Source organism: Solea solea, chromosome 15, assembly GCF_958295425.1.
Source record: "Solea solea chromosome 15, fSolSol10.1, whole genome shotgun sequence".
Lineage (NCBI taxonomy): Eukaryota > Metazoa > Chordata > Actinopteri > Pleuronectiformes > Soleidae > Solea > Solea solea.
In genome coordinates this window covers 4,549,381-4,577,100 of record NC_081148.1, presented here as the reverse complement: position 1 = coordinate 4,577,100, position 27,720 = coordinate 4,549,381, and the positions used below count along the sequence as shown (strand labels likewise).

The window sequence follows — 27,720 nt, the reverse complement described above, 5'->3', positions numbered from 1 at the left end:
TAGATAACATATGTAGCTATTTACGCCTATGTAAATAGCGTGACGTCATATCAGCACAGCGCAGTACAGTTTGCCAATAAACTCCACAAAGAAGACAAACGTGACACAGTAAACAAAGAGCAATAATGGGCGCCATCCAGCATGCCGGGGTCTTTCTTCTTGGCATGTGGCTGTTTCTAAACGGGAGAGGACAAGGTTTGTTTGAGAGAAGGCTGCACAGTGTCAGACATAAGTGAAGATTCTCTGTCCACTAGTCAGCACACCACTGCGCTTGTTACCCCAACGGAAAGGTGTCAGACGCTTTTTGGTATTCTTCTCAACATTGGACAATGGAAACACAAATAAGTCTATGATGTACTCAACCAAACTGTGGTGCTTGGTGGAAATGTGGTCAAAATCGATACATGTTGTGTGACCTTTCTTACACTTTGAGGATCAAATAAAAAAATTGTACCACTTAGGCGGCAGGTCTGCCTTCCTGCATGCACACTACTCATGCACTTACACTGTATAATTTTCTGACTTATAGACTTTAGCTTCAAATGGAAATTTTGTCTAGGTTTCTATGGCAACTTGCTACTAACTATATGTGGAAAAACACATAAACACAAAACACAGAAAATCCCATGTAAAATACATACACTTCAGACGTGACAGCTATAACCAGGTATATGAGAAACTGTGAAGGGAACAACCTATTTTGCTTATTGAAATCAAATGATGAGGATATATTAATACATATTGTGTTTATTTTTGCTGATATTGCATGTATTCAATCTTACAGCCACAAAACCACACTTCTTCCCAGATGGGCAGGAACCCATACTTCACCTCTGTGTTCAGCATCTAAAAAACTGTTGGTGACTCAGCTGTTATCAACAAGTCGTTTTTAATTCACGGAACAAAAGAGAGAAAACTTTGACTCTGAAAATAATCTGGTAATTTGTCATCATACTGTAATTGGGAAAACCATTATTAGCAATGTCTAGAAGATGGGGGCCAATGGCTCACTCATTCAATCAGTGTTGCTAAAAATAAAGTTCACAGTGCTTTAATATGTGCAAGTGTTCTATAACAGTTCATAAAGCACAACTGGGTATTTTATCATGTTTGGATTTTAATCACAGTCATGCATAATGTCCTCAGTCTTTAAGAATATTCTGAAGGAAAATATCAAAGCTTTAAGTTGCGTCTTGTGACCTGTGCAGAACGTAAAACTCATACATTATATACTGATCAACATCAACTTGGCATATTTGTGGGTTCCCAGATCCCAACGGGATGCGTTAGGCCATTAGGATGAGCCATGATTTTTTTTGTTTAGTTTTTTTCATTAAAGGTGTGGAGACCAAGAGAAAGTCAACTCAAAGGATGTGTTTTGGATGATGCTGCACTTATTCAAACACACAGCTCCTCTCTGATCAAACCCTTAATTACTAAATTCAACAAAGCTGGAAAACAGCTATTATCACACTAATGTTTAATACTGGAGCACTAAACCAAATGAGCATTTATTGCCCTATTTATATATTTTAATTGTTTTTTCAAAGGTTCGGGAATAAAAAGCTATTGCAGAAGAAGCAGTAAGTTATCTAGAGAGCAATGAACATATTTACTATTTGCTATTCCACCAACTGTTACCTCATTGAAAGTACAAAGAGTGCAATAGATGAAAAAATGTGGTCAGAGCTGTAATTTTAGACCTTAAAAGGGATTTTAAACACCATTGACTATGACATACATTAAAAAAGTCTACACATGTTTCAGAGCAAGCAACAAGAGCCTCGTGATTGAAAATCAGCCTTAGCTAGAAATCCATTACATCATGTCAGTGTAAATGAAACCAAGAAGTAAAAAAAAACGTAAATGTAACAGTAACAGAATTGTAACGTCACTGACCTCACATTTCCCTCTGTCTTTTCTCTCATAGCTTCTATAAAAATAAAGGTCTAAAACTCTGATTCAGGACACGTGAAAGGTACCTCGTGGTTGCTGGCATGATTTTCTTTTCCTTCTTTTGTTTTTATTTGCAGATATAGTGTGAAATATGGAGCAGTAATACAAAGGACAATAAAGTTCAGTACAGAATACAATAAAAAAATACTTTATGGTCTCTCTTTTGCATACAAGATACAGGAAGTTGTCATTGCTTGCATATGCATAAAACTGGTCATAAAAAAGTACATTAGAAACACACATACATGAGACGAGTATCAGTCGAGGTTGGTCTAAGACCGGAAGGGAAGCTCAGCTTCCTTTAAAATCTCATCAAATATGTACTGTGTTGTATTTAAACGGGTAGCACCATGTGTAATTTGAACCCCTGTGTTAAAACTACTGATACAAGTTCCCTTGCGATGTTTTGTCTCTGATCAGTACTATTTTGGAAAGAATGGACCTTTTTATTATTAAAAAATAATAATAATCATGACCAATAATAAAAATAATTAAAACATTATTTAATTGTAGTTTGTGTTGACTTTCATGAATGGCTCCTCTGTTTCAGGATTGCAGTTGTACAGGGGATAGAGGAAGGTGTGAGTGGGAAGCCCACTGCTGCAACTTGGCCTTGGTAGGTCCTCAAGGATGAGATGCTGGACAGAAGCTCCACTTGTCCTTATCGCCTCCATCCCTCCATGTGGGCAATCCAACATGGACTGGAACCTCAGAGGAGGTGGCCGAAAAAAGAGGGAAAGGGAGAATGAGCTTGTTAACCTCCTCGTAGAAGACATGAGGCTGCAGAGAGAGGCAGAGGATTGGGATGAGAGAAGGATGGCAAGGCTCCTTCTTCAAGTTGACAAAGAAACAGTTACTATAGCTGAGTGTTCTAATGTACAGAAGAGGAACCTACTATCCTATCACAGTTAGAGATTGACGAGGTTCAATGTGCCTCATCAATGGTACAAGTATGCTACAGCAAGGGGAAGATCGTAACCTGGAGGAACGCGAACTCCTCCCGCTTGACGAGGCAAAATAACAAGGTACCATCAGAATCTTTACTACAGCACTGCTAACAAACCCAACTAATGACATTATCGAGACCAATATACAGATAAATACATACAAATATACACAAGCATCAGTGGTCCGTGATTTGCTTGGTTACAAACTGAACAACAGAAGCCATAAGGAGCAATACCCTCCAGACTACCATCCGAGCTGCAGAGGGACTCACAGCCTCAAGCCTACCACCGGAGAGAGGTAGAGGCCGGGAGAATAAAGAGGATATTCTCCACCAACCCATCCAAGGTCTACTCTCAGTGGCAAGGCAGTAAGATTACCACAGAGCCACCTTGGGCTTAGACCCGGCAATACTGGAAGGGTATATGGGAAAAAGAGGCATCACATAACACCAATGCCAAGTGCCAGCTGAATGATGGACTGCACTCCCACACCTTGTACTGTCCTCTTGAAGGCACGATTACCCTGGCCACGTAGGTGTCAATCAAACAGCCCTGATGGTCACAAACTGCCTGTAGGATAATCGATGCAAACAGTTTCTTGTTCTTGTAGCAGTGACCATCAGGGCGTCTTGTAGTATGGCTGCAAAGTGTCCTGACAGATTTATTAGGGTTACTATATAAGAGTTCAGAACTTAACCATGTTCATTTTACCTGTCCGTGCTTTTCTTTCAGCCTGAGAAACATCACACCACGTCTCTGTGGTGAAAGTTCTTCATATGTAATAATATATTATTATTAAAAATATTACAAAATCTCAAGGCTCCATCGAAATAAATAAACAAACAGTAAACTAAATTAAAACTAACACAAAACCTAACTAAAACAGACTGTTGCCAAAAAAAGTAGGATGATTAAGATTTCCATACTTTTAGTTAACTCTTGAGGGAGCTGTAGAGCTTCAAGAGGCCGATTGGTGACGTAACCGGCAAGGTGTCGTCTACGGCCTGCCGGAATTAGAAGAAGAAGCCGGAGGATTGGTGACGTAACCAGCGGGGTGGGCAGACTGGACCGTCTCATTTCGCAGCGCCTGACTTCCGGGTCCTTCGGAGCGTGCAGTCGATGGAGTCGCGTCCTCCGTCAACCACACATTCCGGAGGATCCAGCCCTTTAAATGGGACACGGCTTCGTAGTCAATGGAGCAGTGACGATTGGAGGAACTGTCTGAACAGCGGAACCAGATTTGATTGACATCATTGCAGAAACATACATGACAGTGGAGCCTTTTCTGCCTCATTCTTGTGTGGATGTTGTGAAGGAAATATGTTGACAAATAGCTGGTTGTTATGTGTTATTTGCTCAGTGATATAGACCATTTTTGTTTGTACGTATACACTGTAAATAAAACCCTCCACCTATGCTAGCATTTCAGTTTTATATAATTAGCGTTTCCTCGCTCTAGTTGTGCTTTTGCATCATTTATGTAAGAATTTATGTATAAATGACAGGGCCTGAAATGAGGGTCCCCTGTCTTAGAGACCAGCAACTGCCACTGGTATATAATTAAAAAAAGAAAAGATAGAGACACAATGATGTTAAATACAAATGAATAAATAACAATCATAAATAATACATTTTTGTCCGATTATTACATTTATATATAAATTATACAATCATTACTATTAAACATTTCCAGAGAATGACGTAGTGCAGAGTTAAAGTACATTTGCTGTGGTGTACAAGATAATTCATTAATACAAAAATGTCAAAACAAAAAAATAATACAAATAAAATGATACAGTGGAGGACGAGCATGTCCTTCATGGTGGAATGCTTGTCTGCATCACAATCAGGGTGACCCTCACATACAGGTGTGTTTGCAGTGAATGACAGAATGAGCTACAAGGACAAATGACTCCTGGAGGAAGTCACAACTCTCACATTCTGACTTACAAAATGAGCCTCATTCACCAGCTGTTCTAAATACAATACTATACACTATAGTTTTTGTAGCATTAGAACAAGGGTATCAAACTCAATCACAGAGGGGACTGAAATGCAAAACTCAAATAATGGATATATGATATTATATATATATATATATAATATGATACAATATATTTTTCTGTTTTATTTGCATCTTTGGTTTTACTTTAGACGTTTCCTTTTCTTTCCACCCTGTGTTGTGTTTTTTTTCAAATTGTGTTTTTTTTGTGTTGTATTTGCTTTTTAAATTTTATTTTCCTTTTCATTTTGAAGCACTTTCAGCTGCAATCCTTGGTGTTATACAAAAAAAAGTCTACTTTTATTAGGGTTCGAGCAACAAGGTTGCAAGAACCCTATTGAAACTGGAAGGATTATTATTATTATTATTATTGTTACTACATTAATTCAGACCATACCATGGTCATTATTAAAAAGATAAAAAGAGATGAAATTTATAAAATGTGTTAATATTAAGTCAGAGGTCTCAACTCACAGTCCGTGGGCCACATGTGGCCCTAAAATGGAATTCATGTGACCCCTGAAACTATATGTATGCAAAATATGTAAGTTTTTATTCTATTAATAGATTCATTTTTCATCATAATCATCACTTTTATTTATAACCATATATTGTTCCATATAAAAAATACTTAATTTTTATTTAAATTCTGTGAAATATTATAACAAAATTGCTATTGCAATATAATGTTATGTAATGTTAAGCTCATATCACCTGCCTCTGCTGAACACTTGCTTCCTCCCAAAGAGTTGGACTATTTTTCACTTGACCGGCCCCCTCCTGACCAGACTACATGCTCAATGGCCCCAAGGGTCAGTTATATTACTCGATGCATTGGATATTATTTTGTTCATAAAAAAAAAAAACAACAATCAACAATGGACTACTGTTTCAAATTGTCTAAATTGTCAAAATATGTCTATCACGTAAATGTTAATAATGGTTTTAATTAATTAATTAATGATTTTCCACCTAAAACAACAGTGTAGTTAAACAGAACATCTCTGCTCCATTTCAAGAGAACAGCACAGGCCTACATATATACAGCTGAGAGACTGAGCCCCTTGGAAATGAATGCAGTCTCCATGTCACAGACAAATCTTTTCTTATCTGGTATTCTTCAGTAGAAAAGACTGAAAGAGAGACATTTTACATTAGCATAACTTATTATGTCAACATATTTCTCTATTAATCATTATCATCTCTTTGATTAACAGTAAATAGAAAAACAAGCATCATTAAAGCAGCCCAATTGAATAATTTACACACATGCCCGGTCTCCTTCTTTCTCTCTCCGTCTCGCAAACACACTCACATATTATGGGAAAACTGCACCATCTTTCCTCAGTGAGCACACATTAACCTTATTTGATCAATAGTCTGGACTCCTTCAGACCTCAGGTTGTTGAAAACCTAGTGCCATTAAACCCATCAAACCCTGGTCCATACCAGTCCAGCCCTGAGTCAACATCACGTTCTCTCTGGTCTTCCAAGTATATGAGGAAAGTCAATGAGAACCAAAGTCACTATTTTGTTTGATGTGTATTTGGGCCCAAACCAAACACATTGGAGAGAAAATGTATCCCTCAGAACTTTCCTGCAGGAACTCTAAACACATCTCCCCTTTGCTTACAGAAAGGACATCCCTTCCTAGTTCTGGGGTCAAGATGATCTCTGTATAGCTATTGTTCAGCGTATAATCCGCTGCTTTTATTGCCTTTGATATTTATCGACCACCACCACATAGAGGTCATGTTTTTGTCAGCGAGCAGCATAACTCAAAGAGTAAAAATCAGTTGTCAGGGAGTGTATCGACCCTGTAGGACACTAAGTGGCCTCGGTTAAGGTTTGCCCTCACCGGACAGATTGCATTCAATTCAAATTTGTTGCGATGCATTTTGCGTCAAAAATTGGAACATCGACTCACGGTTCAAAATCGCATGAGGCACTGTAGCTATGACCAATCAGTGTCACTGACATTGTGATGTTGTTTCAAAAATAAAGTTCAAACAAAATTGTGGTTGAGTTATGTGGAACCCCAAAGTAATTTCAGCCGTGGTTGATTTTTAAAAACAAATAGCTACTCATCCTATCTTCTGTTATAGTGCAAATGATGCACTGCTGGAAATCCAAATTACTCAAAACTGATCCCACTTAGTGGTTAGCACTTTTTCTGTCGTCCAATCAGCTGACTGTCATGGGTGGAGCCTGTCAGGAGGCAAATTGGACATTCAAAATTGACCATAGGTGTGAGTGTGAGAGTGAATGTTTGCCTGTGCGTGGCCCTGTGATGGACTGGCAACCTGCCCAGGGTGTACCCCGCCTTTCGCCCTGTGTCAGCTGCGATTGGCACCAACGACCCTCATGTGGAGGATAAAGCAGTAGAAGGTGAGTGAGTGATCTACGTGCACTATCACATCTATCCTTTTAGGGATAACCACTGAGGCACCACTGACTGCCCAAATAGGTAGATATGTAGGTAGATAGATTAAATCATAGATCATTGCCTCGTTGCCATATTTTTGCCTCAGTTGTCTGCACTGTGGGTCCAGTCAGGCAGTACCCTCTCCTATCATATAGATAGATTGGCAGACAAACACAAAGAGTGTTTCTGTGTGTTGCAGACAGTCGCTGTTTAATGTGGCCCTTGTTCCTCTTCTGTAAAAGAGCAGTACTTTCTTCCTCAGACCAGCCACTGTGCAGCCACAGCTGTTGCTCTGCCTTTAAGCCTCCCAGTGCAATGACACGTGGTTCATCTTACAGCAGAATGCAAGGAGTAAAGGGTGAAGCCAACCTTTGAATTCACGACGCACACATCGAGTGAAGCACAACACTGACTCGAACTGAAAACACCATAATGTTCTGTCGTTTCAAATATTTCCACTGATTAAAAATAAATTCACATTACAGTTTGGTTCTGTATTGGATCACGTCATGAATCTGATTTAGTGCTAAAAATGTTAAAAAATGTTTCCTGACTACAAAAAAAACAAAGCCTGCTGTGTATCCTGCTCATATAATGTCGGTATGTTTGTAAACACACCCATTTGAAATCCCAAATGATTGCAGCTACTTCGGGCTTAAGAATTCGCCCCTTACAAAACCGAAGATACAGCTGAAGGATTCTGAGATGTTAAGCACAGAAGCTTGAGTCACTGTTTGAGACAAATCACTGCTTTAGGCTGATTCATATAAAACTATCACAGTAAAAAAAAAAAAGACAGAATAATTGTCTTGTACTTTTATCCTCAAATAGCATTTTTTGCAAAGTGGAACAAGTTTGGAAGTGAACAAGTCAACTGTCACTGTCATAAATTAGGTCATTCTAATACCACCAAAGCTCCCTGTTTCTGTTTCTCTTCCCCCTGCCGTTTGTTTGTGCACCATTCAGCATCACTCTCTTGCCCCGTCAGAGTAATTCCTCCCAGGAGCACAGGAAAGTCATCTGCACCAGGCCTTCAGGCACAGCCAGGCTGGCTGCTTCATAAATTTACCACACTCACGCTCATTGTTATGCATTGCTTTACCCAGGGGATGAGAGCGGTGTGTGGTGTATAGTGAGCAGGGCCTGACATCCGCTCACATATGAAGAAATACAACTCCTCCTCTACACAGGTTTGGAGCAGTTTTTTTTAAAAAACCTAAGAACTTTAGCTGCTGCACCATGAGTAGCATCTGTACAGCTCGTGGACTTGAACAACATCAACTCTGTATGATTGAACAGCCATTTAGAGTATATGAATCTAATGGAGAGATTGGAACAAACACGGAACTGCAGTGGCCTTTGCATACCAATATGTTGTTCTCCTTCATTTATTGGTTGAATTGGTTTGTTGGGCAGATCCAGTGTACTCCTAGTACCAGTCCCAAGCCTGAATAAATGGAAGGGTTGGATCCGGAAGGGCATCTGGCATAAAACAAATCTGCCAAATCAAATATGCCAATTGGGGAAAAGCTGAAAGGTCAAATATGGGTAGTACATAACATTTCTGATAATAAAACCTGATACAAGGAGGTTGCTGGTTTGTGTCCCGGTCTGGGCCCTTCTGGGTGGAGCTTGCATGTTATTGTTTTTGTGTGTTTTTTTTCAAGTTTCCTCCCACATGTCCAAACACATGCAGAGGTTAACTGGATATTCTAAATTGCCCGTAGGTGAGAGTATCTGAGCAAATGTTCATCTCTATGGACTGGTGACCTGGTTTTGGCCCCGCCTTTCGCCTGGAACCCTCACGAGTATAAAGCGGTACAACACCAACACAAAAAGCAATCTGTAAGCTGATTTATCCCTATAAGATGCTTGGAAATCTATGTGGCAATTTACTACCAACTTAAAACTAATTACCCCTTTCTTTCAGTTAGAATTCTGTAATTTCCTTAAACCTCCTGAAGGCTGGATGTATGTGAGAAACCAGGATATGAAAACCTGGCTTCTGAACGACACTATTGGTTGCTTCAAAATGACACCAATGGGTGTTGTTATCTGAAATGGATTATTGGTTGAGGACTGGAATGCAATAAAATTCTAGCCTAAATTCCAGCAACCTCTGTTATGATGAAGCTAAAAAAAAAATAAAAAATAGCCCAGAGTGACCACAGAGCCAAAGATTACAGATATTTTTAATGATGCTTCCTTGATGTAAAATCACAACAATAATCATACACAATCACACACTGCAAGCGAATAAAAATGATGTTTCTCAGCAAAGGAAACACAGTTTCACTGCTTTTAAATTTTCTTTGTAGTGAATTGTTCTTGCCTGAAGCCAAAGCTGTGTTTGGGAGCCTTGAAATGGGTTCATTATCTTTGAATGGGGATAGGGAGCATTTGATGTGTTTGAGATCAATCACACCAAATGAAAAATGTCACTTTCTTGTTCAGTCAAGCCTAATTGATTTTGAAAAGAAAAAAATATCATCACAATTAATGCTAAATTAATTGAGCAGCTCTGAAATGACAGAGCAGGGATTTGGCCTCTGTTCACTCATCCCACCTGTGATGCAGGCGAAGGAGCTGCATCTCCTCGACACCCACTGCTAATACATCCAGCAAAACCATGTCAGGGGAAATATAATGCTAATGTATATAATTTTATTACAGTGGTTTGAATGTTTCACTTTACTGAGGAACTTCTGACAAGCCCCCAAGGTTTTTCGTTCCTCGTGCAAAGCCTTTTTAACGTCCATTTTCTGTTTTCTTCATTTTCCATGCATTAAAAGAATATATTATGTTATTTTCACTTTGTAAGCCGTTCCCTCCCCATACCAAAGTTAATAAAGTGAATCAGCTATTTAGAATGATGGCACACAGACAGATGTGTCTGATCCACTTCTACCTCCATCAGTAAATGTCTGTGTTTAAAATCCTTTATTTGGATTTAACCAATTGACACAAAATTAGCAATAGACCAGCAGCTCACGTGTCACTGTGCGATAAAGTGACTAATATCATAGACTTAAGCAGTTCTAGATTTAATTGTACAGCACAAACTTTTCAAGTGTACAATAGTCTTCCTTTGTTTGAAATTAGGTTGTTTTATTTATTATTATTTGTCATTATCATTATAATGACATATCATATAATTATCATAATCTCCTGACAAGATTGCTGCACGATGTTATTCTTTAAATTAATGAATTGATGTATCAAAATTCCTGTTACTAAACAGAAGACGACTTTTAACAGCTGTTCAACATCACATTCCTTATAAATTTAATTGCTAAAATATAACTACTGGCAAGTGTATTTCAACGTCATGGTTTCCCACACTTGATAAGGGAAGAAAATAGACCAGACTCAGGATTTCACTCTCTTTCTTGAGTTTATTGACCAGTAACGAAGTGGTGGTCGTTGTAGGTGAAAAACCTTTAAACATACAAAATAAAACAATTTCATTAAATAAATAAAGTTCTATTGAAGTACAGTATTTAAATAAACAATTCAAATGAATATTCCCACATTTAATTCAAACATTTAAATTAGGCAAATACTGTATAAATAAATTAAATAAACTAGTTCCACTTTTTAGAACCATTGCCCTTAATCAACCTGACATTTTATATTTTAACCAAGATTATTGTACATATTTATCATGACATTTTCAATTACCATTAACCGAAATTAAAACAATCCAGGCGATTTTAATATAAACATAATTATTTCTTTTTTATACAAACAATAGGCGCACAGCGCATCAACATCAGTCCATCTCTGTCCGGAAAAGAGCTGCGAGCTTACCGGTAGCCTCCTTGATCCTTTCTGCTTCCATGCGTGTTTTACTCCTGTGGTTATTCAGCTTTCGTTTCTTCTGCTGCCGTTTGTTGCGTTGCAAGCTACTGACTGAATGCTCACTCCTTATTTTGTTCCGGGGTTTCTGCCGTGCGTTCCTAATGAGTGCGATTGTGATCACCTGTTGATGCGCTGCGGAGCCGTGCGCTGCGGAGCCGTGCGCTCGCTGTTGCGCGCATGCAGTTGCGAGCCCGTCGTCACATGCACCCGCTCGTAGGCAATACCCGGCAGATCGGCGAAACACCTCCCGCTCGATCTTTGCGTCATGGCGTGACATGGAAAGATCGCACTTCTCAGGCGAGCTGGTGCTAGTCGACTTGATCCTCTGTTGGGATGAGGACGATGAGACGCCGCACGTCCCGATGCAGTATGGTACCCTGGCAATCCTTTTCCTTCGATCCGGACACAGGTTTCGGAGTCTTTACCTGGACACACCCACTCGGAGAGACCTTCACGTAGACATCCCGGACGATGCCTTTGGGATCTGCATTCACACTGATGACTCTTGCTAGCTTGAATTGCCCTCTCAGTGCATTCTGGTCGCAGAGCCAGACGATGTCTCCAATGGCAACGTTCCTTTTTTCAGTATGCCACTTGTTGCGGATGAACAGGTTGGGACCTGCAAGTTGGCTCCAGGACTTCCAAAAGTGGCTCACTTGCATTTGCATTTCTTGTAGCCTTTTGAAGGGGTAAGTGGTGTAGTCAAATGCCTTGAAATCTCCACTCTGTGTGGCTCGACCAAGCAACAGGGTGTTCGGAGTGATGTATCGTACACGGTCTTCACGGCTCTGGACTCTGGCATCGATGGGCCTTTCGTTGGCAAGGTTGGCAGCTAGCTTGAGCACTGTCAGGAATTCACTGAAGGTAAGGCCTTCTCCTTTACCAAGACTTTGGAGAGCTCGTTTAGTGATCTTTACAGCAGCTTCAGCAGCGCCATTTCGGTGAGGTGAATCGGCTGGAAGGATTCTCCACGTCCAGTCTGTACCATTCTTGCCAGCATATTCTTCAAGTGAGTCGTTGTTTTGTTGTCTCAGGTAAGTATACATCTCTTCCAGGACAGGTTTTGCTCCAATAAAGTTCGTACCTGGATCGGACCAGATCTTTTGAGGATGCCCTCGGACAGAAGTGAACCTCTGGTAAGCAAGAAGAAAGCTCTCTGTTGATAGCGTGTTTGCCAGTTCGACATGGATAGCTCGACTCGACATACAGCAGAAGAGTACGCCCCATACTTTCATGCTCACTCTCCTCTTGACATCATCTTTTACTAGGTATGGTCCGAACAGGTCGACAGACGTGAATTGAAATGGTGCAGCCGGATTCGTCCTCTCTTCAGGTAAGTCCCCCATTATTTGCTGACAGGTTCTTGCTTTAGCTTTCTTGCAAACGATACACTTGTCAACGACTTTTTGGGCAATAATTCTTCCTCTGATGACCCATGCTTTGTTTCGCATCCGCAGCAAAGTTCCTGCCACTCCTTCATGCCCCTCACTGTGTGCTTCTCGGGCTAGGAGAGTGGAGATCCAGGCCTGGAAAGGTAACAGGGGAACAGCTCTATCGTCCTCTTTGAATGTCTGGATCCTGCCACCACACATCAGGAGTCCGCTTGCTTGGTCCTTGTAAACGACCAGTCTGTCAGTTGTTGTGTTTGGAAAGTGTACGCCCTCTTGTGCTGCAAGGCATAGAGTCCGGAAGACATCTTCTCTTTCCTTGGCCATGATGACGCCAGATGAATGTTCTGCCTCCCACTTTTCTTGATCTCCAACCTTTGCACACAGGAACCTCTCCACTGCTCTCCAAGTCCATGCTATTGCACCGACCAGCTGCCTTAGACTGCTGAAGCGCTTTTCATCCAATAGCTTTTGGACTGCTGCTACTGCCGTTGGTCTTCTGGACTTGGACTCTGTCTCCTGGATTGTGATTTGATCTTGTGCTTTCAGTTGACTTCGGGTGAGTGCTGCGACAAAAGTTTTCTTCTGTATTTTTGTGATATTGTCTCTTGCTTGTGCGGCAACATCTCTTGCTGATTTTTTCGGCCACTCACTCTCAGGAAGCTGAAGGAACTTCGGACCCGACTGCCACTCGGATTCCTCAGTTAGGTCATCAGGACTGGCCCCTCTGGTGATGATGTCTGCAATGTTCACCGACCCTGGGATCCACCACCAATCTCGAACGTCAGTGCTGCTCTGGATTTCGCCAACTCGGTTTGCGAAGAAGGTCTGGTAGCCATAACTTTCTCGCTGTATTGCGCCCAAGATGGTTTGGCTGTCGACAAGATGGTACCACCTCTCCACATCGATTCGGCAGTGTTTCTGGAAGTAGTTCTTCAGCCGAGCTGCAAAGACCGCTCCACACATCTCTGCCTTCACAGGGTCACCCTTGTGGTCAAGAGGAGTCAGCTTGGCCTTAGACTCAACTAGCCTCACGACGACATCATGGTTGCGACTCCATCTTAGGTACAGCACAGCGCCATAAGCATGCTCACTGCCGTCAGAGAATGTGATGGCACATGGTCTTCCTCCTGGATCTGGTGGCGTGAGAGCTCTGGTGAATCGGAGTAGGCTCAGATCAGCATACTCTTGGAGGAGCTTTATGGCATCTTCTCTGAGTTCTTTGGACAAGGCAGCATCCCAGGTGTCTTCTATGTTGTACATCACTTTTGCTTCTTGAAAAGCTCTTCGGATCAGGATGGCTCCCTTCTGTTTTGCTGGAGCCACAAGGCCGAGTGGATCATAAAGACCAGAGACTTGGCTTAACAGTTCTCTTCTAGTGAGTGGGTCTGGGGTTTGTTCTCTCACTTCTTCTCTCAGTAAGTCCAGGCCGAGGCGCATTTTTCTCCTCCTCTTGGAGAAGTTCACTGCAACCATGACATGTAGCTTGTCGTCTTCAATGGTATAACCGAGGCCTAGGGCTTTGTTATCCTCCTCGGTGAGCTGGTTCGGCAGAATCATGGTCTTTGACTCCATTTTCTCACCTCTTCTCCCTTTCCTCCCACTTTGATCCGAGTAGACCCAGGGCTTCATGAAAAATCCTCCTGCTTTAAGGATCTGCTCAATGTTGGATGTGAGACGCTTCAGGTGGTTGAGGTCATTGTGAGAAGTCAGAAGATCATCGACATAGGCGTCTTCCTCCAGCACACTTCTCCTCTTTGAAATGGCTGAACGAAGGCAAGTTGGCGGTCTCTCGCATGGCGACTTGGGCTATACAACCAGCAGGCTTGTCTCCAATGTTGACTCTTGTTATGGCAAAATCTTCGATCTCAGCATCTTCAGTGTCACGCCACAGAAACCGGTGCAGGTGGACCTCTCTTTCCTCCAGCCAGACAGAGTTGTACATCTTGCGGATGTCACCAAGGGCAGCAAAGATACCAGTTCGGAACCTCAGCAGGACACCTCTGATCGGATTCAGGACGTCGGGACCTTTGATCAGCATATCGTTCAAGCTCAGGCCTCTGTACTTCTGGCTGCTGTTCCATACTAGCCTCACTGGGGTGGAGACTGAATGTGGATTTGGTGCGACCAGGTGACTTATGTACCACACTGGCCCAGTCCAGCTTTGCAGAACTTCTTGGGACAGCTTCACTGCTGCTTTGCGATTCAGCATTTCATGGACTTGTGAAGCGTAGGCCATCTTCCATTCTGGTTCCTTCGCCAGCTGCTTCTCCATTCTGTAGAATGTGGCTTCGACCGCTCTCTTATTGTTCGGTATAGATGCTGGATCTTCAGTCCATGGATACTTAGTGTGCCAGTGTGGTTCAGAGCTGTGATGGTCTCCGTTCACGTATGTCAAGCCATCTCTCACCATCTCCATCTCTCTTTCTTCCGCCAGCGTCATTTCTTTCCCTCCGGGTTGGCAATTTCCGCAACGACATCCTCCGCATCTCGGCTCACAAGCGGCTCCAATGCTTTCCCATTTCCACCACTTCAGGAAGTCTCTGCTGCTAGTGGCTGTATTGGACTGGGTCAGATGTTTGGGAGACTGACAGGAGACTGGATCCTTAAAGGTGAATTCAGTATATTTGACTGCTGCAGTTCTCATGGATCTTGCAAAGTGCGTCTTTGACGTATGGGCCATTAGGGTGACTTTTTCAAAGAGGTCCGGGTGCGTGCCTCCAACGGTCTTGCCAAGCGGGCCGTCCCAGAGCACCAGGTCACCGACTGAACAAACTTTCTGGGGTACCAGCTTCCCTTCTTTGTGGCTGATCAGAAGTTGTATTTCCCTCGGTCTTGCAAGGTCTTGAAGAGCAACATCTGGGAAGATTTTCTGCAACTTGGCAGCTGGAACATGTCTGTGAACTTCAGCAACTGTATCAAGTCCATAGCAGATTAGTTGATGTGACTTGAGGGTCCCTCTTGGTGTGCTGACACGTATCCTGAGGAGGTAGCGCTTTGTTGCGACCGACACCTTCATCCCTCCAACACCGTAAACCACCAGCGTCACGTCTTCATTTCTCAGGTTCAGCTTGCTCGCAGCTTTGTGTGTTATGTAGTTCGTGTCTGATGCCAGGTCAATGAGGGTCCCGATCTTTTGTCCATCGTTGGCAGTGACGTCGAGGAGCATTAGGATTACTGGGTACTCGCTTAAGAAGTTCTCCTCCAGAAGGCCTCGCTCTGCTGCAGTGGAGTTGTATGCCCTGGACGCTATATTGCAGAAGGCGTCTTGACACTGCTGCGCCAGCTCTGGTGTAAGTTTGGAGAGGAACTTTTCTTGAGTCTCTGTGTATCTTTTGCCCTCGGCTCTCACTGGACTTGATTTGGGTGTTCGTTGGAGCTGGGATCTGGCAACTGGACAGAGAAGGTAATGGTGTTGGTCTTTGCACTCAGAATTCCCACACAGGTAAGTTGTTTTCTTGCAGTAGTCGTCGTTGTGGACTTCAAGGCATCGCTTGCAAGCACCAAGTTGTTGTGCTGCGTCCCTCTTCTCCGATGGCTTGAGGTTGGTCCTAAACTTTCTGCAGAAGTATAATTTCTTTCTGTGCTTTGGGTCACCACAAATGATGCAGCCTACTGTTTCATTGCTGGACTTGGTAGCTTTTGTTCTGGCGTGCTTTAGGAACTTGGTCTTCTCCTTGGCGGGTTCGACGACATCTTTTAACTGATCTAATTGTTCATATATGGACTTCTGTGATTTCAGATACGTGATAAGCTTGTCAAAGCGGTTGTGGCGGTTAACACCATTTCCTTCAACAGCAGCATAGGTGAGCCAGTCTTTTTTTAAAGTCTCTGGGAGCTTGCCCTCAATGGATTTGGTCACCATCGGGTTCTTTATGGCATCTGCATTGTCCAGTTCACTTAGATCATAAAGGGCTTTTTCCACAGTTTGGATGAGCTCTATGACCTTTCTTGGCTGACGGGGTTGCTTGAAGCTCTTCAACAATCTCGAGAGCGATGTTGGCTTGATTCCCAAACCGGTTCTCCAGGATTTGGAAGATATCGTCTGATGAGTTGTATGTTGACAGGCATAGATCTTTGGTCATCTTCTCATCGAGGCTATCAAGCAGTTGAAATTTCTTCACTTCTTTAGAGCCAGTCGGTTCACCTTGCTTCTGTAGAGCCTCCCATTCTTGCCTCCATCTGTAGTAGCTTCGCTGGTTGCCAGCAAACTTCGGTAGGGCTGTGGCTTTTAGCTTTATTGCTGCAACTGCACGGCGGCCTGGGGGTTCCTCTTCAGTGTCCACTTTTATCTTTGCTGCTTTGATGAAGGCGGCCTTCCACGACACCAGCTGGGGAAGGTGCACCTCAAGCTCTCTTAGACGGGCATTGAAGTCTCTTTGCTCTGCAGACGGAGCCCAGCGGTTCCAGTTTTGGTGCGCTTCTTTTGCCTTCTGCACCAACTTTTCAAAGTGAGTCAGCATGAACTCATATGCTTCCAAAGTCACATCTAGCTGGGTGGAGGAGACATTCTTGCACTCAACTTCAGCAACATGTAGAGCTAAGGACAGTTCTTTTTCTCCATAAACATCCCAGAGTGTCTTTTGAATGAGGAGTTTAACTTCCTTCGTCTTCTGCTCACAAAGCTGCTCCGTTTGTTCCAGGTCGGCTTTCAATGGGTCGCTCAGCTCCTGTGCAGTAGTTACATCGGACTCTGCTATGTAGGCCGCCTCCATTTCTTCATTCGCCTCCATGACTCTGGAGCTCTCCAATGTGAGCTTCTTGAAGTTTTCTTTTAACTCCTCCATGGACATCTCTGCGTGGTTCCTCGTAATGCTGTTAGCAAGACGGGAGAAAAGTCTCTTAGCTGTGGTCCTCTCCACTTTCAGATCATCTAGTGACTTTGCCATTTTGTTTCCTTCAGCTGACAGACAGCAGGCTCGATCCTCCAGGCCCCTAGGTGGAGTATTTTCCCTCTCGGTTGTGGCCGCAGGTGGAGTCTTCACTGGTCACTGGTCACAGGCGGTTTTTCACTGGCAAGTGTATTTCAACGTCATGGTTTCCCACACTTGATAAGGGAAGAAAATAGACCAGACTCAGGATTTCACTCTCTTTCTTGAGTTTATTGACCAGTAACGAAGTGGTGGTCGTTGTAGGTGAAAAACCTTTAAAACAATTTCATTAAATAAATAAAGTTCTATTGAAGTACAGTATTTAAATAAACAATAGTAAATGAATATTCCCACATTTAATTCAAACATTTAAATTAGGCAAATACTGTATAAATAAATTAAATAAACTAGTTCCACTTTTTAGAACCATTGCCCTTAATCAACCTGACATTTTATATTTTAACCAAGATTATTGTACATATTTATCATGACATTTTCAATTACCATTAACCGAAATTAAAACAATCCAGGCGATTTTAATATAAACATAATTATTTCTTTTTTATACAAACAATAGGCGCACAGCGCATCAACATCAGTCCATCTCTGTCCGGAAAAGAGCTGCGAGCTTACCGGTAGCCTCCTTGATCCTTTCTGCTTCCATGCGTGTTTTACTCCTGTGGTTATTCAGCTTTCGTTTCTTCTGCTGCCGTTTGTTGCGTTGCAAGCTACTGACTGAATGCTCACTCCTTATTTTGTTCCGGGGTTTCTGCCGTGCGTTCCTAATGAGTGCGATTGTGATCACCTGTTGATGCGCTGCGGAGCCGTGCGCTGCGGAGCCGTGCGCTCGCTGTTGCGCGCATGCAGTTGCAAGCCCGTCGTCACATGCACCCGCTCGTAGGCAATACCCGGCAGATCGGCGAAACAACTACTACTAAATAAATGAAATGAAACTGATTTAATCCTCATGAGGCTGGATTACTGAAATATAGTAGATTACCTTTGCTGAGTGTCATCTACGGTTTATTACATACTCACGTATTTGTGATCAAGGTCCAAACGCTTGATGCACAACTGATGACTGATGAAGTCAATCTCTCATCTCTAAAATGCTATGCTGGATAGTTACACATTTTATTCTGTTTGTCTAATAATCCTTTCTTGTTTTTAGAGTGCTTTAAAGCTAACTGAATTGCTACCAATGCTGGGATAGTGTCCTCTCCACCGAAGGGACATGTAAGCACAGATGCTTTGTAGAACAGCCAGTAGAAGCATCCTCTCCCGCTCTGAACTGTCCCTTTAATTGGTCAAAGCCTGCTGTCGAGGCCAAGTCCAAGTCTTTTTTTCTCTCAGATCACTTCATTTACAATATACAAAGAAGTTATTATGGGATCTTTAATCAATAAGGGCAAACAAATGTTGCCTAATCAATGCTTTCATGTCACAGAGTGGTCAGTTAGAAACACTAAATATATGTTTCAACTTATCATTAACACATCTAGTGAATAAAATACAACTTGAAAGTAAGTTGGATTGAAAATCCTGTTACATAACCTACCATTCATCCAAACATTATCCCCCATTACCCAATAATCGTATAACTGTTAAAGACCTGCATCATATTTATATATAAACAGACACGACTTGTAAGCAACCAGGTACATAAGAGCACAGTAGAATGAAGCAGTTTGCCACAGTTATTCATGATGGCACTTCACTTTCCTTCTAATAGCTTTGAAGAGCAGATAATTGTGTCATGGCCTGGTGTAACCTATGGAAAGCTCTAGTTGTGCAAGATCTCTGTGGGAAGAGAGCCACAGTTCACAGACACACCTGTGTGTGTGTGTGTGGTGATTTCCAATGGCCAATTAGCATTCTTTTAGCAGCTGTGAGACCAACCAAGAGGAGACGTCTGTTTATGCTTAACTCTAAGGAAGAGGTATCATTCAGCAATAGCACCTGCTAGGAGTAAAGGATAGCTTTCTAAATGATAGGAGACACAATTTTTGAGACATGTTTCCAAAATCATCAGAATAGAAGTGACAATTTCATTGTCTGGACTAAAGTTACGTTGAGGATTAGTTCTCAATACTACACTAAATTTTTGTCCCAAACATTATCTCCAACACTACCCTACATACATCTGTGCAACTTTTGCGTTTGTATGGACTTTACCCAATACTTCCTCTAGAGGGCAGTGCCGAATACCAAGTTATAGGTATGCTAACATGGCGACCATTGAAGAAGTTCTTTTATTGTGTTTGATCCTAAATGGACTAAAACGTAAGCAGTGGAATACAAGACCACTGAATATAAGTCGTTCCATGAAATGGGAATATTACTCGTTGGTGTTGCTGATGAGGGAGACTGATGTTGTTCATATTTTCCTGAATGATTGGACTATTGACTCGATACTAACAGACGTAATAAATGCAAAGTACAGACAGTCTTTTGCATATAGTATAAATGTGTCATTTGGTGATTTGAACTTCCAGATGACGAAATTAAATTAGACCAAATGTTTCACCAATCCTTCTTCCACAGTTTGTCATATAGCAAGGGACTGTATGAGGCCTTAGTCATAAACGTATACAGTTCTGAGACAATGCTGTTCTTTTCTGGTGTTCACTATGGAACGGAGGGGATTCTTTTGGACATCAATCGAGTAACACTAGCAGGAATTACACAAGAGCAGCTGTACGATTGCATGTACAAACTAGCATTCCCTAACTTCACCTGTGATATCCAAGTATGGATGTATGGAATAAATAACTAAAGGACCAGGAATATGAATTCAATATTATGTTATTTGTCTTTGCCATTTTATGGCGCCATAATTGGCTCTTCAGTGATGCCTGTGATGTTTTGCCGGAGGCAACTGTTCTATAGTGGTGCTACTGTTAAATATGCAGCAGGCATAAGCATCACTTTTGGTTTCTTGCACAGTCCATGCTTTGCTTTTCTCATTTGCTTTTCTCAAAGCCGCACAACTTACCTTTGCCTAAGGCTAGATACCCCAGAGAAGAGGGCTGCCCATCAAGATGACTGACACAGCGACAGGAAGCAGAACCTCGACCAAATGAGACGAAGGAGGTAAACTGTTTCAAAGCAAAAAGCATGTGATTATATTTTGTTAATCTCTGCAAGGGAAATCCTTATTAACATGGCTGCTCAAGAAAGGTTACAGAAAACCATTTTAAAATGGCTGCTTTTGAGAGAATAATTGCCACATGTGTACAGACACGCAAACATCACAGCTGTGTGATTGTTAACTCCAAAACATCGCTTAATCTTCTGATGTTACAGTCTCTATCATTCCACTGACAAGAGAATCCGTTAGAAATACATTAATAGCACAATATTACTTAAATATGTGTGAAGGTAAGAGTTTGTGCACAGGACCATTAATGAATATAGATGAATAAAGATGGAAAATGTGTGTCCACTTCCTCCCATTGTACCGTCCCGGTGTCCCACATAAGTGGGGGAGGTAAAAAAAAGAGGGTGGTATGCTTTACTGCAGTGTTTTTGACGGGTGAGTTACCGGCTAGCTAACAACAGCTAACTGAGTTACAGTACCTGGCTGTGATTAGTCACTTTGCTGTGTCTGGTGAATTTGCAGATAAAGAGAAAGTCCAAAGACATCCTCTTGTTTTAAGAAGAAATTTAACTCTACTAGGAAGATGGAGCTGACAGAGGAGCAGCAGGAAGTCAGTGAGGAGGAGGAGGAGGAGGAGGAGGATGTAGAGCATCACCAAACTGCAGTAGATCAGGAACAGGCTGCAACACCAACGCACACAGAAGCCACTGTGCAACGTGTTCCTGCACCAATTTATCTCTGTCCTCCATTTTGTGGTTTTGCACTGGGGGGACAGAGAAGGTGTGGGTGTTTGTGGAGCGAGAGCGGAGGTTTCTTGTTGTCGATTGAGGTATGAGGAATTCTTTGAGATATTGTGGTGCGCTGCCATTGGATGGGTATTATGGCGGGCAAGTAGACAGAGTTGGATGGGGAGACAATGAAGTGTCTGGAGGACTGAAGTAAATAATTAATACTTGTGCACCCTAATCAGGATCCTTGTAGCACTGTTTGAATGTGTTAAAACCTTGGCTCCTGCCAGGGATCACAATGAGTGTGTTACAATAGTCCAGCCCAAGGGGGAACATCTATCTGTGAGATAGGTCCTGAACCAATTCAGAGCAGTGCCAGAGAAACCAGTTCTGTGCTGGAGACGATGGAGGAGGATACTGTGGTCAACTGCATCAAAGGCAACTGTGAGGTCCAGGAAAGTGAGGTACATGAAATGATCTGCACCTCAATAATTAGACAAAATGAAAGACACAAGGAAGAAGGTACTTTGCTGTTATTACAGTATGTGAAAGCTTCCTTAACCTTTGAAGCAGCAGCACCTGGATGCTGCAGCACTTTGACAGAAAATTGTACAATTATTGCAGAAGTACGGTCTTGACTGCAAAAAAACACAGAGTAGGGCAAGCATTATGGTGGAGCCTCAGTCATGATTGGAACACCGGCATGCATGAAAACAGAAACTTTATGTTCACTGCCCGGCACATTGTTTAAATTGCATGTTAGAGGACAGTGAGAAATGACATCCCTGACGCTCATTGCCTCTTTTCTCTTGCAAAAAATACAGTATACTTTTTTGTTTCAGGGTCATACGTAGACCAAAGATGGCTTGAGGTACATGAGGGAGATATTTCACAGGGCCCCAAGAGAGTTATAGAGTTGCAGTGAGCAAGTAGGTACAATGCTTGCAAGACAAGCCAGCTATTTTATCTCTACTAAAAGAAATATCAGAGGAGAGAAATGGTAACAGAGCTGGAGACGCAGGAAGTCTTTCAGCCTGAATAGATTTGAAGTTTGTTGGGGTCTTTGTTTTGATAAGATAAAACATCTGTCAGATAATTTACAGTCCTCACAACTCCATTTGAGCACAGCTGTTTCACAAGTTCACATCGGGCAATACCGTGATCCTTAGGTAGGGTGATCTCAACAAACTAAAGGAGGGACAAATCATGTTTATGAGGGACAATGTGGGATGCCTGTTACCAACAGTGCTGAGAGGTAGTGTTACATGATGAGAGATTGTCTACTTAACTCAAAAAATAAACACTGTATATTGATAGACTGTGTATCAAATATGCTACTGGTACTTCATAAAAGCTATGGCTTATAACAGAACCAGTATAGGGTTGTTGGGTTTCTTTTTCAAAAAAGTAGAAATAAAGAACCCTTCCCCACAATTTTGATTAAAGTATAACAACAAACAAGAAATAAATAAGTAATTAAGTATGTGTAACTATGTTTGCAGCTTTTGTTTTTCTGTATCATCTTTACTTTGCTGTAGATTCCATAATTATCTACATCATTTGCAAATGACTTTGACTTTTCCCAGTGCGACAACACAAAGGTGGTGCATGAGTTTGACAGGTTTATTGACATAACCCTAGCACCTCCGTGCTGAAAGTCCCCCTTCTATATTCACAGCTATTGGAACATATGTATAATCATCAGTTTAGAGCCAATTGACATCACAAGGGGTGCAAATGCCGTGCTGTACTGCACAAAGTGGGACACCTGGGGCCTCATTTATAAAGATGAAACAACAAACACAAGACACACAACAAACAGTGCACGCCATTTTCCATGCAAAGTTTGGGATTTATAAAAAACAATCTTTCACCAGTGTACGCACATTTATGGGAGAGAGGAGAAACTGCGACTCTGAAGGCAGAAGGATGAATAACCAGAAACTGACACCACCGTGTAAAAATATTACTGCTTACAACAAGATTTTATTTGAATACATGGACGAGATATTTTTAAACAAATAAACAATTACCTGCTTGACTGATAATCCCTTAAACACGCACCTGTCGTACACACACACACACACACACACACACACACACACACACACACACACATGAATACAAGATATCCATTATTGCAAAATACATTTTTCAATAAATGCTGTAATTATTAAACACTTTAGTGGTATGAGTGGTATTACGCATTCTCAGGGATAATAAGTTAAACAGGAGGACAGATTATGTTTTCACGGATCTAGGTTTCTGTGCTTCAACTGATAAAATCAGAGTTTCTTTTTTAATTTATTATGTTTTTTTATTTATGTTTTGAGTTTAATTTAAATCTTGTGTTATAAAAGTTTTTTTTTTAACGTGAAGAATGTTGCAACAGTCATCAGATATTGGGTTGGATTCAATCACATTGGAGGGAATAAAATGGAATATCATCACAATGTGCAATGACGCAAAATAGTTGCTTTCTCTCTGCTAGAGGATGAGGATCAGACCAATGGAAGCTTCAGAGGGAGAGAATTTTCAGAGAACAGTCAGATCTGTTGGCCAGTGATGATGAATGGATTGTGGTCCAGTTCCAACTCCCACGCGTTATCCTGCTAGATCTCTGTGCCACACTGGATCCAGCATCAGCTGCAAATCCTGTATGAGCAAATCCTGTGTTTTTTTACAATTTGCCAACTTTTCAGGTTTTACAAATGAGGCCCCAGGTCACTCTACCTCTAGGTCCATGGTTTCCAAACTGGGGTCCAAAGGATCACATGGGCGGTGCAGAGCTTTGTCTGCTCTGAGATTGTGAGGTTAATATAATAATATTTGTGCATATTACATCTCTCTCCTCCTCAACCCTCTCGTTAAGATTCAGCTTCCACTGCAGCTCCTTACATGAGGATGTTTTCATGTTTATTTTTTGGAGCTTGATGTTCACCTTCTCAGATCCAGTCTTAATCTACCATCTCCACCCCTTTGATGGTCAGGTCCCTCTTTTTGAACTTCCTTATAAGTTGTTGCATTTGATTAATAAAGGCCTTGTTTTCCATCTTGAAGGCATAATTGCAGTGAAGGTTACATTTGTCGAGGTCTGTTTCTTGCTCACAGTAAATCAGCTGCATCTTGGCATACAGAGCTCAGAGACGATTTGTTTAACCTACTCTCTTAGCTGTCCACTCAAAGAATTTTCAAGGATATAGAGGATTCAGAGCAAACATACTAAAAGGATTGAATAGTAGAAATGGTAAATTAAGGTTAAAGATGATAAATAAGGAGAATTTTATTGCAAATTAGTCTGCAACTGTCTGTGAAAAGATCTTTTAGTTTTGGCCGCGTGGCTGCACAGGTGTCTGCCTGACCTCAGCAATATGAACGGTTAATTCTGTGGGTGTGAAGTGTCCCTGATGACACTCATTGTTGACATCTATCAGAATCTTTTAAAGGCTGAACATCTCCTTCCAAAACCTGCTTCTAATCAATGGCCTTGTATACCACTGGGTCCACGAGTATCGCATCTGTGCAAGTGGCCTTCACCTTGGCTGAGGCCCTGAGGTTTTTCTTCTGTTGCAAATCTTTAAAGGAGAAGTTTGCCTTATAGTTAAAAATCTTCATTCTTTTTTTATCAACATGGGTTAAGTTTGGGGCAGACAAAACTAATATTGTGGACATTTTGGCAAAGCCATTTGAGAGTCTTCCTTATGTTGAGTGACTTAGAATTAAAGAGCAGGGCAGATCCACACCCAAGATTGATTTGATTCAAAAGTCGGGGAAAAGAAACAGGTATTTTCAGCTCTCCTGATATGAAAAAGTGAGCTGGCTGTCTGGAAGTGCTGTGACTAACAACACGAAACCATCTCAGTGATGTATTGTGTGGACAAAAGTGGGGATCGGGGATCTGGTTAACTTTGAAAGGGCGCACAAAAGGCATGAAAAGAGCAATGGACATGTGAGTACATGTTGTCTGGGCAGGGTCAGTGTTGAACATGAAAGTGTTCGCATTCATGTGGCAAAACATAATGAAACATTGAAAACAGTAAAACAAAACAGGGCCTTCCTGAACTGACTTATTGCATTCAGGGGACAACTGGACTGGTTTAAGGTAAAGTCAGGCATTTAATTAAATAAGGAGGGTGCACATGCACAAGGAAACATAACAGAAGGAGGCTATACAGGTGCTGACAAATAACTAAAACACAAAAGTAACATCAACCGCTATTTAGCTCTTGAAAAAAAAAAAGAAGGAACACCAAATAAGGTCAGCACCCATAAGCTTTACACACATAATAGCACAAAACAAACAAGCAACTATTCTGCAAAAAGAACTCAGAACAAAAGAAAGAGAGAGACCATTAAGGTACTCTCTGAACTAGATAACTGTACAAAGATTCAGCACACTGGCTAAAACCACTCAGATAGGGTCCAGCCAGGCAAAACTAAATGAACACACTATTGAAAGATGTTTTAACACAGAACGGCAACCAACAGCGCGGCGAACTGATCACTGACTCACAGCCGCCATGAACTGAGGGCACACAAGCTATTTATGTTGCAGCTGGGGTTGATTGCAGAGTCTCGATTGGTAGATTTGGTAGAAAACAGCCACACCAATCACAGATGCAGGTGGACAGGAAGCAGGAAGTAGACTGCCTCTGCTTCAGCAGGACCAATCCTCACCAGGGAATCACACAGCTTGCTTTGCATGCCTGGCAGAATCACTCATGGGAACACACAATGAACATACACTAAATGGCAGCCAGCAGCGGCCGTAACAGAGGATGTTTACCCAAGCTGTTTATGCAAAAGCAGCAAAATCTCACATCAGACCCTCGAGATGAGCCTGTGAGAAAAGCGCCTGTAGGGGGATCATTACCTTGTGTCAAGTGAGGCACCATAAAATGGAGCCTTTTGTATCAGTTATTGACTATCAAAGATTAATAATAATAACATTAACATTAAACATATTAATATTATATTGATGACTTTACTTAATAAGGTTAATTGGAGCACCACCCCTAAAAGATTCACTGATTCAGTCTCATGAATTTAGTCAGTTACCGATTTATTTAATAATGAATTGGTGTGTGTGTGTGTGTATGAATACATGTCTGTGTTTTAGACTACCAATCATCTTTGTTCTTTGTTAAGGCCACTTTTGTGGGATGAGGTGCCAGGTTAGATGAGAGGTTAGTAGCATACCCATCTAGAACTGAAAGCTAAGAAAATCACTTCACTAACATCATATTAACCTAAATCTACACATAACAACAACACGCATTATGCACCGCATAAGCTCAGTACAATATTTAATTTATGTAAATCAGTCAATCTGTGTGATGCTATGCTAGGACCAGTTAAGTTACCAAGTCATTGAAAGAGACTGGAGTTGGTTGACCATGTTTCTGGGGTCTGTTGCTCAGGTTCCTCCTTAAAAGGTTTGCTAGTTGGAGCTAACTGATGGGTGCTGATTACAGGCTGCTTCTAGCCTGCTTGAAGATCAGCAGAGTGGGTTGTCTTGCTGCTGGGAGCTTGTTTAGCTCTGTACTGAAGGGCCTTCAGTTAAAGAGCCGATGTCTGGACCTTGGTCTCCTTCCTCCACCCAGAGGGCCTAGGCAGAGAAGAGGGTAACAAAGGGGTGGAAGGCAGCCTGGCTTTTATATTGTTGATGACATGTGGGGTCAGATGTCAGAAACTGACCAGTGAGGTGGGTTTTACACTGATGTCTGAAAGATAGGGGCTGAGTTTTATGGCCCTCTTGGTCTCTTAGAACACAGGGCCATGTGGTCTCCATTCAAGATGCATGTTGGCTCCATCTTGAATGAACTGATTCCCTACATGCCTTTTGTCGCAACTGCAGGATCCCCAGGAGCAGTACAGAAATCTGTGCATGGCCATCCTGAACAATCTAATGGACCAGATTCTGCAACACTTTAAAAATTTGGGAAGCCTGTGTTTCTTAGAATTAGTCAATCCAGGAAAATTTGCTTGACTGAGACAAGTGTTTCCAAAGGAGGAAATTCCAAAGTGTCCTGAAAACCTATGGTAATTTCTTTGATTCAGGGAGACTGAAATGACTTGCAGGGCAACAGGGGAAAGCTGTGTGATTTCCGGGTGTTTGGATGGAGCATGGAGTTGGATAGTGCAATGTCTCAGTTGTGTCGTCACAAGTGGCAACAATTGGAGCAACAACAAGCAGGTGAAGAGAGGAGCTTCTCACCGTTTAAGCAACCTTGCTCTGCTGGCCATTGAGAGGAATTGGCCAAATCCCTGGAAAAGACTGCTGGTACAATAGGGTTCCAGAGCATTTTCTACAGAAGGAACGGATGGCAGATTTTATGTATAAATAACTGAGCCTGAAATTAACTTCCCTGTTTCGAAAACCAGCAATTTCTTCAGTATCTTGTCACTCCGTCATCAATCAGATGGATGAACTTAGATGATT

At 41.9% G+C, this 27,720-nt stretch overlaps 2 protein-coding genes across 2 annotated transcripts; both read right to left on the bottom strand.

Annotated features, from left to right (window-relative positions):
* Window positions 1-3,900: 3,900 nt before the first annotated feature.
* Window positions 3,901-11,640, bottom strand: LOC131474325 (uncharacterized). Its single transcript, XM_058652136.1, has 3 exons — window positions 11,141-11,640; window positions 10,638-10,768; window positions 3,901-4,068 (listed from the first exon to the last, which is right to left on the bottom strand). The coding sequence occupies exons 1-3, from the start codon at window positions 11,466-11,468 to the stop codon at window positions 3,901-3,903; spliced, it is 627 nt and encodes a 208-aa protein (XP_058508119.1). The 5' UTR covers window positions 11,469-11,640.
* Window positions 11,641-16,484: 4,844 nt separating this feature from the next.
* On the bottom strand, window positions 16,485-18,302 carry LOC131474324 (uncharacterized). Its single transcript, XM_058652135.1, has 2 exons — window positions 18,084-18,302; window positions 16,485-17,723 (listed from the first exon to the last, which is right to left on the bottom strand). The coding sequence occupies exon 2, from the start codon at window positions 17,466-17,468 to the stop codon at window positions 16,485-16,487; it is 984 nt and encodes a 327-aa protein (XP_058508118.1). The 5' UTR covers window positions 17,469-17,723; window positions 18,084-18,302.
* Window positions 18,303-27,720: the final 9,418 nt, after the last annotated feature.